This window comes from Lolium rigidum, chromosome 3 (genome assembly GCF_022539505.1).
Source record: "Lolium rigidum isolate FL_2022 chromosome 3, APGP_CSIRO_Lrig_0.1, whole genome shotgun sequence".
Taxonomy (NCBI): domain Eukaryota; kingdom Viridiplantae; phylum Streptophyta; class Magnoliopsida; order Poales; family Poaceae; genus Lolium; species Lolium rigidum.
Genome location: NC_061510.1, coordinates 367,671,103 through 367,685,082, shown reverse-complemented (window position 1 = coordinate 367,685,082; position 13,980 = coordinate 367,671,103). Strand labels below are relative to the sequence as shown.

Genomic DNA, 13,980 nt, shown 5'->3' with positions numbered 1-13,980 from the left:
GAGGACGAGGAGGGCGCAGGCGACGGCGAGCGTGGGGCCGTAGCTGCTCCACCACGGCGGCCCCTGCCCCGGCCACGGGGACGCCCAGGGCCGCGGCCTCGACCGCCTCGCCGGCCACTAGGACCGGTCATGGACTTCCTCGCGGGCTTGGCTGCGTCGCAGGAACACCTAGGCGGCGCTACGCTCGAGCTTTGTGGCGGCTAGGGTTTCTTTGTAGGAGTGGATGAGGAAGAAGAACGCGCGGCCCCTTTATATAGGCCGTCCGCATGCGGTGGCCGCGGGACGCGTGGCGTCGCCATTAACGTGGTTGGTGGAGGTGGGCGGCCGCTCGGCAGCCGAGGCATCGTCGCTATTAACGTGGCGCATAGTGCCGAAGCGACGCAGCTTTGCAGTCGCTGGCGCGTTTGAGAAGACGCATCGACGCAGGGTCTCTGCCAGGCGGGCCAGCCGAAACGTCCGCTAGACACGAGCGGACGTTTCCGGACGTCCGTGGAGACGCATCCGAGGCGCATATTTGGGCCAGGTTTGCGTCTCCGCGGACGGCCCGGTCACTTTGCGTCGCCCCGCTGGAACAAGCCCCAAACGTATTTCCGGTCACGGCGGACGAAAATGGTCGCTCAGCGTCCGTTTCCGTCGCGCCGCTGGAGATGCCCTTATGCGAATAGTAAGGCGCAAGCGCGCACCATAGAGTGAGTTCGTTCTGCATTTAAAAACCTGATAGCATATATCATGGCTTGTTTGGTTTAAAGGAAAAACTAAGGAATGTGATTTTCTATGGTGTCACACTATTCATCCTTTGGTTCAAAGATATTGAGCAAAAGACAAAAACGCATGGGATTTCTTTTCACCTTAGTTCCAAAGGAAACGCAGGAAGTTTACAATCCACTCGAACCTCCTTTTCAAATTCCTATGCACAAAGAATGAGATAGATGTTTCTAGTGGCATTTGGTTTGACTTTGATTTTACAGTGTTTATTAGGAATCCTGTGTTTTGACCTTTCCATGTGGTTTGAATTTGATTTGACCATGTTTATTAGAAATCACGTGTTTTCGTATTCCGATGAACCACTGTTTACACTTTTTGTGTTTTTCAATCATGTGATTAATATATGTATTCATATCTTTATGTTGTGTGTTTTTAAAAATCAACCAAACATGCCCTCAATTGCTCCGAAGCTGCTCATGAGCGATTCCTCTCAATTATTTCCCGATTCCTGCCAGAATTTGAACAATTCCTGCAAAATTCTTACGAAAAAAAAGGTGACATAAATACTGCAGACTTCCTGTTTCCGCGCGAGAGCCGCGCCGCCAGGTACGCCTAGCAGAGAGATCAGCGAGCCCTAGAGCAGAGCTCTTCCTGCCGCCGGCACAGCAATGTCCGCTGCGGCCGCGCCCATGGGCTCCGCGGGGCCGCCGAAGAAGCGCAAGCTTCCCTACCCCACCTCACCGGAGCCGGAAGAGGAAACGGCCCACCTCTACATCGCCGCCGACGACGAGGAGAAGGAGCACGGCAAGGACGAGATGGAGAAGGGGAAGGAGAGGAAGGAGGAGTCGGGGATCCTCACGAGCAGGCTCTTCTCGGAGCTCCCACTCTCCGACCTCACCGCCAGGGCCATCACGGAGATGGACTACACCCGCCTCACCCATGTGTGTGCCCTGCCTCCTTTGATGTTTTTTACCGCAATGTTAACTGCACTAGTGATTGTTTCTGTGTTACATTGTGATTGTCTCATGTTCGCGATGGTAACTCCATCTGATCATTACAGTTCCACAAGCATGCGTTCAGATTGCTTTTGTTCAGTTTAGTTGGTATTGATGTGGTCAATGGAATTGTTGTTCAGTCAAGTATATAAATGTGCCCACATGACGCATGACATTATTTATGCCAATTTGCAGATTCAAGCTCGATCGATACCGCCTCTGTTGGAAGGAAGGGATGTGATGGGGGCTGCCAAGACGGGATCGGGGAAGACCCTCGCGTTCCTCATACCAGCGACCGAGATGCTCTATAACCTGCGGTTCTCACCACGTAATGGGACCGGAGTTGTGGTGGTTTGCCCCACGAGGGAGCTTGCCATCCAGGTATGATTGTGGTTACGTGGAGAAATTATGCTGCAAAAATTTAACAATTCAGTTTGGGTATATGTTATGGGTCGAGAGTCGAGACTGTTAAGTTAAGAACCTGCTTTGAGTGCAAACGGGTAAAGTCTGATCCGTCAACTGAGATAAGAATTACTTTGTTGACCCAATGGGTGTTGTGCAAATTTAGTGGACAGAGTTGTTTACTCTAAAAACTTTCTTGACCGCTCTGCTTTTTGGTGGTAAAGGAGGCTACCTTTTGTTTTCCTTTTCAGAAAAAGTGGAATAGTCTTATCTTGGAAAATTAGTATGTTATAGTTGAAAAGCATAATCAAACTGTTGAAAGCTTAGTATTTCTGTATTTTTTTTGCTCCTAATCATGTTTTTTTTATTTGGTTGCTCCAGACACACAATGTTGCCCAGAAATTAATGAAGTACCACTCACAAACTCTTGGATATGTAATTGGTGGCAACAGCCGGAGAGGTGAAGCTGATCAGCTTGCGAAGGGCGTCAACTTATTAGTTGCTACACCAGGAAGACTTTTGGATCATCTGCAGAATACCAAGGGTTTCATGTATAAGAGCATAAAGGTAAGGAACTCGCGTGTTCGCTATCTTCCTGTCAAAGGATGAAGGAGGTTTGTTTGCGGAAACAATATGGATATGTTAGATCTTCATCAAGTCAAATGACCATTGATAAACTGCAAATTTCATACTAGTGGTATAGTGTATACTTGGAGCCATACAATATAGGACCATGGTTTAGATTACTCTGTAGCTTGGATCATACAATATATTTGTAAAAACAAACTGTTTATCTTCTGAAATCCTTTTTATATTCTTGGTTGCCATTTTTAGCTTATAAAAAATTATGTATTTTTTCATGTTCTCTTCCTCCCTCTTAATTTGTCAATCATACCTCACCCTCTTTTTGTAGTGCCTTATAATTGATGAAGCTGATCGCATACTCGAGCAAAACTTCGAGGAAGATATGAAACAGATATTTCGCCACCTTCCTCGGGTATATGATCGTCTTCCCCTATTGATTTTTCTCTTGATATGCATACATTAGTTTGTAATGTTTTTTATTGGAACTAACATTTTTTCAAATTATTCTGCGCAACAACAGAGTAGGCAGACTGTTCTGTTTTCTGCTACACAAACTTCAGAGGTTGGTGCATTTGTTATTCAGGCTATGTATTCTCGAAAATTTGTTATTGATGCTATTTCAACTTTTAAGTCCATCTGTTTCGTTTCTCTCTCTCTGAGTGAATTTGCTAATTTTTCGGTGCACTCCACAGGTTGTTGATTTTGCCAAGCTCTCATTTGAGAAAAACGAAGAACAAAAAGGAACCCCTGTTTATATCTCAGTTCATGATGTTAAATCAAAAGTACGAAACTGTTTTGCCAAGCTGTTTTACCTTCTCTTCATTAAAAATTTCTGTAAGAAAAATAACGGTGTTGCCCCTACAGGCCACTGTTGCAGGCTTACAGCAGGGGTACTGTGTTATTCCTAGCAACGAGAAGTTTCCAATTCTATATTCTTTCCTAAAAAAGAAGAAGTCTAAGAAGGTCATGGTGTTCTTTTCGTCATGTAGCTCAGTCAACTTCCATGCGGAGCTTCTAAATTTTCTCCATATAGAGTGTTCTGAGATCCATGGGAAACAAAAGCAGCAGAAACGAACTACAACATTCTTTAACTTTTGCAAGGCAGAAAGTGGCATCTTATTATGCACTAATGTTGCTGCACGCGGTCTTGATATTCCCGATGTGGTGAGATTTTTACTAGTGATTTGTCTTAAGCTAGACCAATTTCTTTCCCTTGCTAACATAAGGTGTTTTTGCACTTGTTTAGGATTATATTGTGCAATATGACCCTCCGGATGAACCAAAGGTGGTGATCTGGACTGTACCAGTTAATTTTCTATTTTTCTCGGGGTTTCTTTTACAGCACTGAGCAATTCGAATTTGATTTTCAGGAATACATTCACAGAGTTGGCCGTACTGCACGTGGTGAGAAGGGCAAAGGAAGTGCTTTATTGTTCTTACTGCCACAAGAATTAAAGTTTCTTATTTACCTGAAGGTAATAATTCTATGCACACATAACTGTGTGTTTTCTGAAGGTAAAGAGATTTTACATATTTAGTGGTGTCTGCAGGAAGCCAATATTTCTCCCACAGAATACGTGCTAAATAAAAAGCAAGTGCCAAACTTGCAGCCATACCTTGTAAGCGTGTCTTTCAGTATTATTATGTTTGTTCCCGTCATGTATTTTAATAAGTGTAAAGTTCTTAACTGAATTTGTTGGGCAGGAGAAAATCGTTGGTGAGAATGACATCCTCAAACAGTCAGCTAAAGAAGCCTATAGATCCTACATTTTGGCATACAACTCGCACTCCATGAAAGACATTTTCAATGTTCATGGGCTTGATTTAAAGGTAAACGCTTTTGGAAGGCTCTCTATGCATTTGGTTCCTGTGCAGGACTCGCACATTCTTATCCGCTCCATAAATTGTTTTTTGCTTGGCACCACATTCACGTTTCACAGTGAATTTACTGTCTGGTGGCATATTTGTCTACTCCGCATTATAGTGTGTTCCATATATTTTCTCGCTCTTTTGCTCGAAAAGGAACCAGATTTATTGTGCCCAGATTGGACTCTGAGACTGCACAGAAAAATAAAAATGCTCTTATGTATAGTTTCCTACTATCTGGCAGGGCGTAGCAGCATCATTCTGTCTCAGCAACCCTCCAAAACTGAACCTCAACCTGGCGAGCAGCGCCTCTAAACACAGGAAGAAGATGAGAAAAATGGATCTTGGGAGGAGGCGGTGATGTTTAAAGGTAGTAGCTCGCTAATATCGTAGAGAGGGTCCCATTTCTAGTGGTTTAAGAGGTTTCTCCACATGGCGGTATGTTGATATCAGAGCTTTCGCAGTCACCCTGCTCTACAGAATTTTGATACTACATAACTTACCAAGGAACAAATGTGTTGTCCATTTCCCTGTTAGATGGATTTACATACTACCAACTCTATAAGCTTGATTATTGAGGTGTGAATAGGCCAGATTTTTTTTTGCCTTTTTCAATGAACTCATTCATAATTTTCAATCACCCAAAACTGGTCGTCCGTTAGAAATTGTAACATTTAAAATATGCAATTTCAGCAAAAGAAACCTACTGCAGGTTATAAGTGGAGATATGGTCGGATGGTGATCTAAAGACTATTCTTCTATTGTTGAAAGGGATGGTTTGAAACCCCTTGCTCCGTGCTGGTCGCATGTTGCAATCACCTAGCCGTGGTAACGCTGATTACAAACCCGACTGTGATGGAAACAGAGCGTCACTATATTCGTTTGTCGTCCGATTCATTTTTTTTTTTTTTGACAAAGTTGTTGTCTGATGGACTGTACCGGTTACTCTGCTCTCCAAAGTAAGTCAATATACTCCTGCAGAAACTAAACACACTTCGAACCCCTTATCGAAATTCCCCAACAAGCATCCCCAGTTGGTGCACCTCATTAGACATTTGGTACACATGGCATGATCCAAAAGGCTTAGTTAATAAACCGCAAGTTAGAATGAGAATTCCCCATAAGAAAAACTTAATATAGTACTCCCTCCGTTCCTAAAAAAGCTTCTCAACTTTATCTACATACGGATGTACATAGACATGTTTTAGCTATAGTTACATCCAAATCTAAAAAAAGTTGAGAAACTTTTTTTTTTAAATGGAGGGAGTATATCAAATGAGTATATCTTGACAATGTGTTCGTCAATACACTCGTCAGCTCAGTTACACTGGCGTACAACATTCATCATAGCTGGCATGAACATTTTCGTTTCTGAACATAGTAACTAGCATTTCCTGCCAAACTGAACTCCATCAGGAAAATCTGCTTATTCTACCACCCATCACCACTTGCTAGAAGTAGAGAGAACGTGACAAATCATGGATTCATGGATCACATCAATGGATCCTGAGCTACTGTCACTCACTCCTGGTCCTGGGCAATCACCACTTCCCCTTCATCTTCATCCGGCTGCTTGTCCTTGCCTCGTCCGTTGGCCTTGTCCTCCTTGGCCTTCTCCAGTGCCGCCACCAGCCCTCGGAGGCACGAGTCGGCGTCGTCGTCAGCGCTCTTGGGCGTCAGGTTCTCGGCGACGTCGGCCGGCGTCATGTCCACCTCCTGTAGCAGAGCACCGACGTCGGCGAACAGCTCGTGATCCTCCACGCCGAGGTAGGTCCTGGCGAGGAACTCGAAGGCGGGGGCGCCGCAGTAGGACATCTCTATGTGCTTGTCCATCCGGCCCCTCCGGATGAGCGCCGGGTCCAGCTTCTCGAGGTGGTTGGTGGTGAACACGATGATCCGCTCGCCGCCGCACGCCGACCAGAGCCCGTCGATGAAGTTAAGCAGGCCGGAGAGCGTCACCTTGCTGCTGGTGTCGGCTGCGGCCCCCTTCCTGCCATCACCGTCCACCTTGGGCGGCTTGTCTTCGGTTTTCTTGGTGCGGGTGCCGGTGAGGTCGAGGGAGCAGTCGATGTCCTCGATGACGATGATGGACTTGCTGGTGGTCTCGATGAAGAGCCTGCGGAGGTCGGTGTTGGAGCTGACGGAGGTGAGCTCGATGTCGTAGATGTCGTAGTCGAGGTGGTTGGCCATGGCGGCGATCATGGCCGATTTGCCGGTCCCGGGAGGGCCGTGGAGGAGGTACCCGCGCTTCCACGCCTTGCCGACGCGCGCGTAGTAGTCTTTCCCGTTCTTGAAGGTGTCGAGGTCGTCGACGATCTCCTTCTTCCTGGCCGGGTCCATGGCGAGCGTGGCGAAGGTCTTGGGGTGCTCGAACGGCACGTGCGTCCAGGCGGTGCGCATGAAGCCGGCGTCGGTGAACTGGTGGGTGGAGATGTTGGTGGAGAGCTTCCGGCGGCGGTTCTTGACCATGACGGCGCGGCCCTCGCGGCGGACGCGCGGGAGGTAGGTGTTGAGGACGAGGTCGCGGTGGCGGTCGAGGAAGAAGAGCCGGTAGAAGCGGTGGTTCTCCTGGTCGTTCCCGCCGCCGCCTCCCCAGCGTCGGTCCTGCTGCTGGCCCGGCGGCGGCTTGGAGTAGGCCCACCAGAAGACGGTGCCGCCGCCCTCCTCGGGGAGGAGGACGTCGGCGACCTCCTCGCCGTCGACCATGCTGAGCACGAGGCGGTCGGCGTCCTTGGCGCCCTCGGCGCGGAGGTGGCGCGCGTCGCGGGAGGTGGTGTCGGCGAGGTAGGCCTTGACCTCCTCGTATGCCTCGGCGCGGCGCATCCGGCCCCCGCCGTCGTATTCGGCGACGGTGACGGAGAGGTAGGGGTCGACGAGGGCGGAGAGGCGGCGCGCGTGCCGGCCGATGTGGCGCTTGAAGAAGTGCTGCAGCTGGAGGTGCTGCAGGTTCTGCCACACCACCGTCCAAAGCACTGCGATCAGGCTCAGCACCACGCCGGAGTTGAGGCCGCCCAAGAGTCCCCCCGCTGACGACTCCATGGCTCGCATCTGTGTGGACTCTGGAGCAAGCTTCGTCTTCTAGTCAGCGGTTGAAATTGAATGAAGTGTGTAGCTAGCTGAACCCTTCTTCTCCGTGATTGGAATTGGAATGAAATGAAATGAAATCTCTAGGTGAGGCCTCTCTACTTATGGAGCGATTAGTTGCTTGGAGGCCAAGGTGACCGGACAGGAGGCCGACATGTATGTAAATTCGTCGTTTTGCTCTGTTCATATGAGTTGGGGTTTGCTTGCCTCCGCCTGATCGAAGGACCAAACGCAGGCAGGCACGCAACTGTAGTTCATCAGCGACGAGCGCAATGGCGTCATCCGCGGTTTAGTTTCTGTGACGTCGAGGTCGATCACACGGACGGCTGGATGGATTGGCTGCCAAGGCGTCGACGACCTACTGGGAAAAGATTCCGGTGAGACAGCGACGCTTTTGGAGCGTTGGTCGTCGTCTCGTCGCGCTGTTTTGGAGCCAGCGCGTGTCTCGGGTCGGCGCCAAGGAGAACCGTGAGATGGCGGTGACGAGGACCTGCAGAAGCAGTAGTGTGCGATGTCTCTAGGTGGATGTGATGAGGCAGGATAGCGGACTAGTCCATTCGTCTGACCATGTGCGTCCTCCTTTTTATTTTTAATTTCAGCATAAAATAGACTTATCTTGAAATCAACTTAGAGTGTGTTCCAGTTTATACCCTTTCAGTTGTGCATTAGTGATACATATTACCCCATTTACTAAAACTTATATCAAATATACCATCTAGAAAAAATTGAACAGAGTTTTGCACTGGTTTAGCACTTTGCTTGTTTTTGTTACTCCCTAGTCCCTACGATTCGTATTACTTGACACTATATTAACGTCAAGTAAAACGAATTGGAGGGAGTACATTGACTGGCATGTAGTGTCGTTGTGACACGAAAAATATATGTAAAGATCATAAACAAGGGTCCAAACGAGAGCGAATATGTTGAACTGCGCAGCCTCGGTGGTGCAACCGGTGAGCATGTACTCCGGCGCCAGCCGCCACAGGTACCCCATTGTGCTGGCAGGCGCGATGGCGCACTACAAGCCAGTGGTCTATGGGAGACCAACGTTGGAACCACACATCCATGATAATTATAGCTACAATCTAAATGGTTTATACATTGATAATTGGACCGAGCTTTTTTCAGTTGACAATTCTATGATTTTGGGTCGCTATATGGCCACAAATTGCGAACATTTAATGTGACTTGAGATTGCAAATTCAAAGGATTTTTCAAATGTAGTGACCTAAATAATCTACACACAGTGAACTTCCTTGAAAGGATCAAAACGTGATGGAGTTACTTCATCAAGGGAGGGGGGGGGGGGGGGGGGGCTCATATAATACAAAAGGTATCCATGTAACCATTATGGCATTGTTGAACTATATGAGAACGTCCATTGGATGGTTGTTACACCACATGGTATCAAACATTAATGCAATACTGTTCCTATTTAAGCGTGAGAAGACAGAACGAATGTGATCCTAATTTGAAAAATAAAGCATCTTGCATTTCTTGAGGCTGAGAAAATAGATTGATGCCTGATAGTTTCTACGTTCATATTAGCATGCATAATGCATACATGTCTTGCAATTAGTTGGAATTGATCTTCCAATGCAGCTCAAACCACAAGCACGCTACGAACGAGAAGAATGAGGATATGCGGCTTTGTACATGAAGTAACAACACCTTGTTCATTGATGGTACATGGACTCATGTCAAGGTATCCACGACTATCAGTTGAAGATGTATTCTTCTTCAAGCCTCTAGGATGAATAATTTATGTCACCATGGGTTTCGAATGCATGGATGTGAGGATAATGCACAAGAATATGGTACATGAACGCGCGAAGATCCTCCACATCCAATGTTGTGGTGCTCCATTTGCATCCGACCTAGCTATTTTATCTACCAACACACATCTTACGTTTTGTATGAGATTGTATCACACTCTTATGTATGGTCACTCCATTAATTCATTTGTAACTTCGACTCAAACAACTCACCTCTAAAAGTCTGAATCTTCACACAAGTATCCAAATATACATCTCGCAAGTGTCCACACTAATATTTATCCCCGAAGCCTAGCCCCGCACACATCACACCCATGTAGTTCAATGTTACATGTAGTATACACTCAATTTTACGACTTTTCTACTCCCCTGGACAGCCACATGTCTTTATCCGAAGGACTGGCACATTTTTCACACATGCATGATCCTTGGCCTCTCCTGAGGCCATGCCATTTTAATCATTGGCACACTGCTCATGTCAACTCAATAGGTGAGGGTAAGGGGTGATCACATATGAGCATAATCAACACATTGTGAACCTATGGTCCATGAGGATCAACACTCACATACCGACTACGATTATTGGTACTTTTATGTTCAAGCAAACACAATCAAACAAAGCTCTTACCAAATGATGATTCTATTGATTTTGTATGAAATATGATCATAAACTGCGAAGATTTTGGTTTCTTAGGCTCAATTTTACTTGATGCGTAACAACTTGAGACATGGACTGCAAAGGGTTTCTCAAAATGTGGTGATACAAACAAAACTACAATGCAAACATAAATTTATATGATCAAAACATGTATTACTTAGCGACTTCATTGATGGAGAGGATGCTAACAATAGTACAAAATGCCCATGTGTCCTTTTATTGCGATACAAAAAAGAGTCCAAACATCCATCATGCGGTTGTTGCACCACAAGGTACCTACTATGTTCCTATTTAAGCATGAAAAAATCATGATCATAATTCACAAAAGAAAATATCATGCACATATGAGGCAAAGAAAGGAGTAGAGCCTAGCAGTTGCTACGTTCATACTAGCATACACCACATACCAATGTACACAAGTTTCCCGAACATGCTTGGGACTGATTTTGCAATGACATTGATATCACACACATCTTAGGAGTTGGAAGCATCTGGATTTCCTATTGTATTGACCCATGTTTCTGCATAAAATAGCAACATCATGGTGGTCAGTTGGATACAAACTCGTGTCCATCATTAGCGGTATTCATGACAAGATGGTTAAACTGGACTCTTTTTGATACGGCTATGCCACCACAACTATTATTTTTGACATTGTGCTTCCGATAATGTTTACAACAACAAACACTTCATGCCGCTTAAGAAGACGAGATAGTTCATAGTATAGCTAGTAGTCTTACGTCTTACGACAACTTTTCTTTCTTCTTGGCTTAAGAAGGAACATGCATGCCTTAACCATTCCTACGAAATTTTACTTTTTCTAGGATATCCTATAACATGCTAATTTTTAGGGGTAAAGGCCACCACTTTATTATCAAACAAATTCATAAGAATACGAAATTCTTTTGGTGTTTGGGACAACCAAAGGAGCAGAGAAAGGTCATGGTAGGACGAAGCTCGAGCTAACCTACGCGCCTCCATGGTCAACGTCCTTCGCTGATGCACACAATAAATTGTGAAGTATCGAGTTCTGGATTTAATCTATTATACCACACCATTGAACTTTTCGATACAGCTCCCTTCTAGACTGTTTATAACCTCGAGGCAATGCAAAGCTACTGTCATGTGTGACAGGTGGAGGTCTAGTGCTAGAGTCAATGCCTCACCACATGCCATTGCCTCGAGAACTCCTAGATCACTAATGCCTTCTATAACCACTTTGAGGCATGCAATTGGCTATGTATATCTTGTATGCAAAGGCCAGGTGTAGCTCTTTTGCTTACATCGCAGTAATGTGACTTGTAAGTTGACAAAAACTCATTTTGAAAAATGAAAGCATGAGTGGACCTATTACACATCTCAGAGGTCGATAAACCATAAACCGGGGTTCTCTTGAGCTCCTACTCACCGCTTCTACTGTCTCCCGATACTCCGTCACGATTTTAACTTCTTAAGGCCGGTGGCACTAATCTCGGCACGAACCACAAACCAGATGCCAGCTCATCTTCCTACTTAACAGAGGAACAAAGAATGCATGAACCAGCAATTTCAACTAGATCGGTTTGGTTCCTTTTTAGTGTACTGTCCACCCTTACAAATGCATTGAATCAGGATCAGTCACCGTTTCGGTGCTAAGCAGTGCTAATTTCATCTTTTATTGGAAAAGCACGTGTTCATGTAATACAAAATGAAAAGGGAACACATGGTTCAACGAATCTTATCTGAGGAAGCGGTAGAGTCAAAAGAAGATTACACGAGCGAGCCAACGACGTACAAATGCAGGATAAAGCAGAACATAATGAAGGAAAACAATGTCGTTGTCAAAAAGTATCGGCCTCCTCACGCACGGCTTTCACAGTTTCGTTCCTTCGCCTCGACCCAAAGCTACCCACGCTCCAAAACAGCAAGACGAGACGACCAACCGTCCAAAAACGGTGCCGATCGACACCCGCCCGTGCTACGCCGAATGACCGCGACGTGGCCGGATAAAGAAGTAGGGTTGCGTTGCGTGCGTTTGGTCCTCCACGCACGGCCAAGCAGTCTATGACAAAATGACGATTTACGTGTCGGCCGCCTGCCGGTTGGTCGCATTCACCTCCAAGAAAATACATCACTACTCTCTGTATAAGTGGAGAGTCCTTGCTCGATCACCACCTCGTTTCATTCAAATTTAAGCACGGGAAAGAAGGATTCAACTTGTTAAAATTTCATTGCACTCAGCTGTGTTCTTAGCAGAAACTACCACTTTTCTGCTTAAAGTTCAAAACTACCACTTTACGTCAAAGCAACAAAATGCTACCACTCTAGTGCAATTTTCTTTTGCAATGTGCACGAAAACAAAATTTAAGATAGATTGGCATGGAAATGACACCGGGGCCCACCATCAGGATAAAATGGACCCAGCCCAACTTGTCAGCCCTAATAATTTTAAAAAATATCCAAAAAAGAAAAAAGATATATCAAAATGAAAAATACCAAAATAAAACAAAAGTGGGAGGTCTTCTTCCTTATCCACGTGAAGCCACCCCCACCATCGATCGTCCAATCCCCACCGCCGTCACGAACCCCTACCCACAACTCCTTGCTTGCCGCCGGTCAACCCAATCCCCACCACCGTGTCCTCCATGTCCCCTACTAGCAGCACCAGACCACTGACCGAGTAGCGCCACGACAGCCAGAGGAGGAGGTGACGAGCGTGCACACAGAAGGTGGCTTGACAAACCAGTGTGACGACGAGCTATGGTCTACGGTATAGGTGGATGGAGGTGCGGGAGAGCTCACCACATCCATGCCGCTGCACGATGCTACCCGATGCACGATGCTACGACCCCGCAACGGGATGCACATGATGCAGGCGGTGGTGGGGCGATGCAGGAGGGCGTGTCAGTGATCCTCGTCCACGAGAAGGAGCGGGACGGTGCTGCTCATCTGCCAACCTTGCCGCTTGGGATAGGGAGGCATCGTTGAGGGTCGGCGAGCCTACCGTCGATTTTGTTTGCGCCGTCGAGGCTTGGAGAAATGGTGGCGGCTGCCTACCTCGCCGACATGCGGCAGTGACCTCCCTTGCTAGAGTATGACGGCGGTGGGGGTGGGCTAGTGGGGCAGGCGATGGTTGTGGTGTGGGTGACGAACCTCCCACTTTTGTTTTAATGCCCACTTTGCCCGTTCTAAAAATATTTACATTTTGTAAATTGGGCTGACATGTGGGGCTTGCTACACCTCGATAAAATTTGCCCTGACAAGTAGATGCCACTAGTCAGAAATGCTGTCAAATTCAAGTTTAATTAGATATTAGTGCACATTGCAAAAAACTTGCACCAGCGTAATAACATTTTGTTGCTTCGATGTGAAGTAGTAGCTTTTTAGAATGTAAGCAGCAAAGTGGTAGGTTTATGCTAAGAATTCCGCTCTAGACCGCACACTGGCCGCAACCCAACGACCCCAACCCTAGCCGCCTGATACGTCCAATTTGCATCACTGTTTTATATCATAATTTGTCGTTATTCATTGATATATTTCATATTGGGACACAATACTTATGTTATTTCATCTATTTTGCATGTTTCATGATTATTTGGAGATCGCGCACCGGAGCCAGGATTCTGCTGGAAAAAGCACCGTCGGGATGCAATATTTCGGAAGATCAACTCGCGGAAGGAAATTTCACCAAAAATCCTATTTTTCCGGATGACGAAGGAAGCCGTAGGGGGAGCCAGCCGGACCCAAGGTGGGCCCGGACCATAGGGCGGCGCGGCCCATGGCCTGGCCGCGCCACCTTGTGGTGTGGGGGCCTCACAGCCCCTTTCGCCTCCTTTTCTTCGCGAAACCCTTCGTCCCGAAAACCTAAGCCACAGAGGGATCCTCACGAAGAGTTACTGCCGCCTCTGCGGGGCGGAGAACACCAGAGAGA

The 13,980-nt window shown here is 46.7% G+C and overlaps 2 protein-coding genes across 2 annotated transcripts; one reads left to right on the top strand and one right to left on the bottom strand.

Moving 5' to 3' along the window:
* The first annotated feature begins 1,373 nt into the window (after nt 1-1,373).
* Nucleotides 1,374-5,058, top strand: LOC124697381 (DEAD-box ATP-dependent RNA helicase 27-like). The gene is made up of 12 exons (XM_047229981.1): nt 1,374-1,646; nt 1,896-2,081; nt 2,484-2,669; nt 3,016-3,099; nt 3,208-3,249; nt 3,380-3,469; nt 3,552-3,851; nt 3,934-3,972; nt 4,058-4,162; nt 4,238-4,306; nt 4,392-4,517; nt 4,798-5,058. Exons 1-12 carry the CDS (start codon nt 1,374-1,376, stop codon nt 4,912-4,914), a joined length of 1,617 nt encoding a protein of 538 aa, XP_047085937.1. The 3' UTR covers nt 4,915-5,058.
* A 762-nt stretch (nt 5,059-5,820) lies between these two features.
* LOC124704253 (AAA-ATPase At3g28580-like) lies at nt 5,821-7,884 on the bottom strand. The gene has a single exon (XM_047236499.1). The coding sequence runs from the start codon at nt 7,599-7,601 to the stop codon at nt 6,075-6,077; it is 1,527 nt and encodes a 508-aa protein (XP_047092455.1). The 5' UTR covers nt 7,602-7,884; the 3' UTR covers nt 5,821-6,074.
* Nucleotides 7,885-13,980: the final 6,096 nt, after the last annotated feature.

What these genes read in the sequence shown, in the direction of transcription:
- LOC124697381 (XM_047229981.1), top strand. Translation starts at nt 1,374, where the DNA reads ATGTCCGCTGCGGCCGCGCCCATGGGCTCCGCGGGGCCGCCGAAGAAG. An exon ending in TATTTCGCCACCTTCCTCGG is followed by an intron (nt 3,100 to 3,207) that starts GTATATGATCGT and finishes GCGCAACAACAG; the next exon opens with AGTAGGCAGACTGTTCTGTT. An exon ending in GTCTTGATATTCCCGATGTG is followed by an intron (nt 3,852 to 3,933) that starts GTGAGATTTTTA and finishes GCACTTGTTTAG; the next exon opens with GATTATATTGTGCAATATGA.
- LOC124704253 (XM_047236499.1), bottom strand. Translation starts at nt 7,601, where the DNA reads ATGCGAGCCATGGAGTCGTCAGCGGGGGGACTCTTGGGCGGCCTCAAC.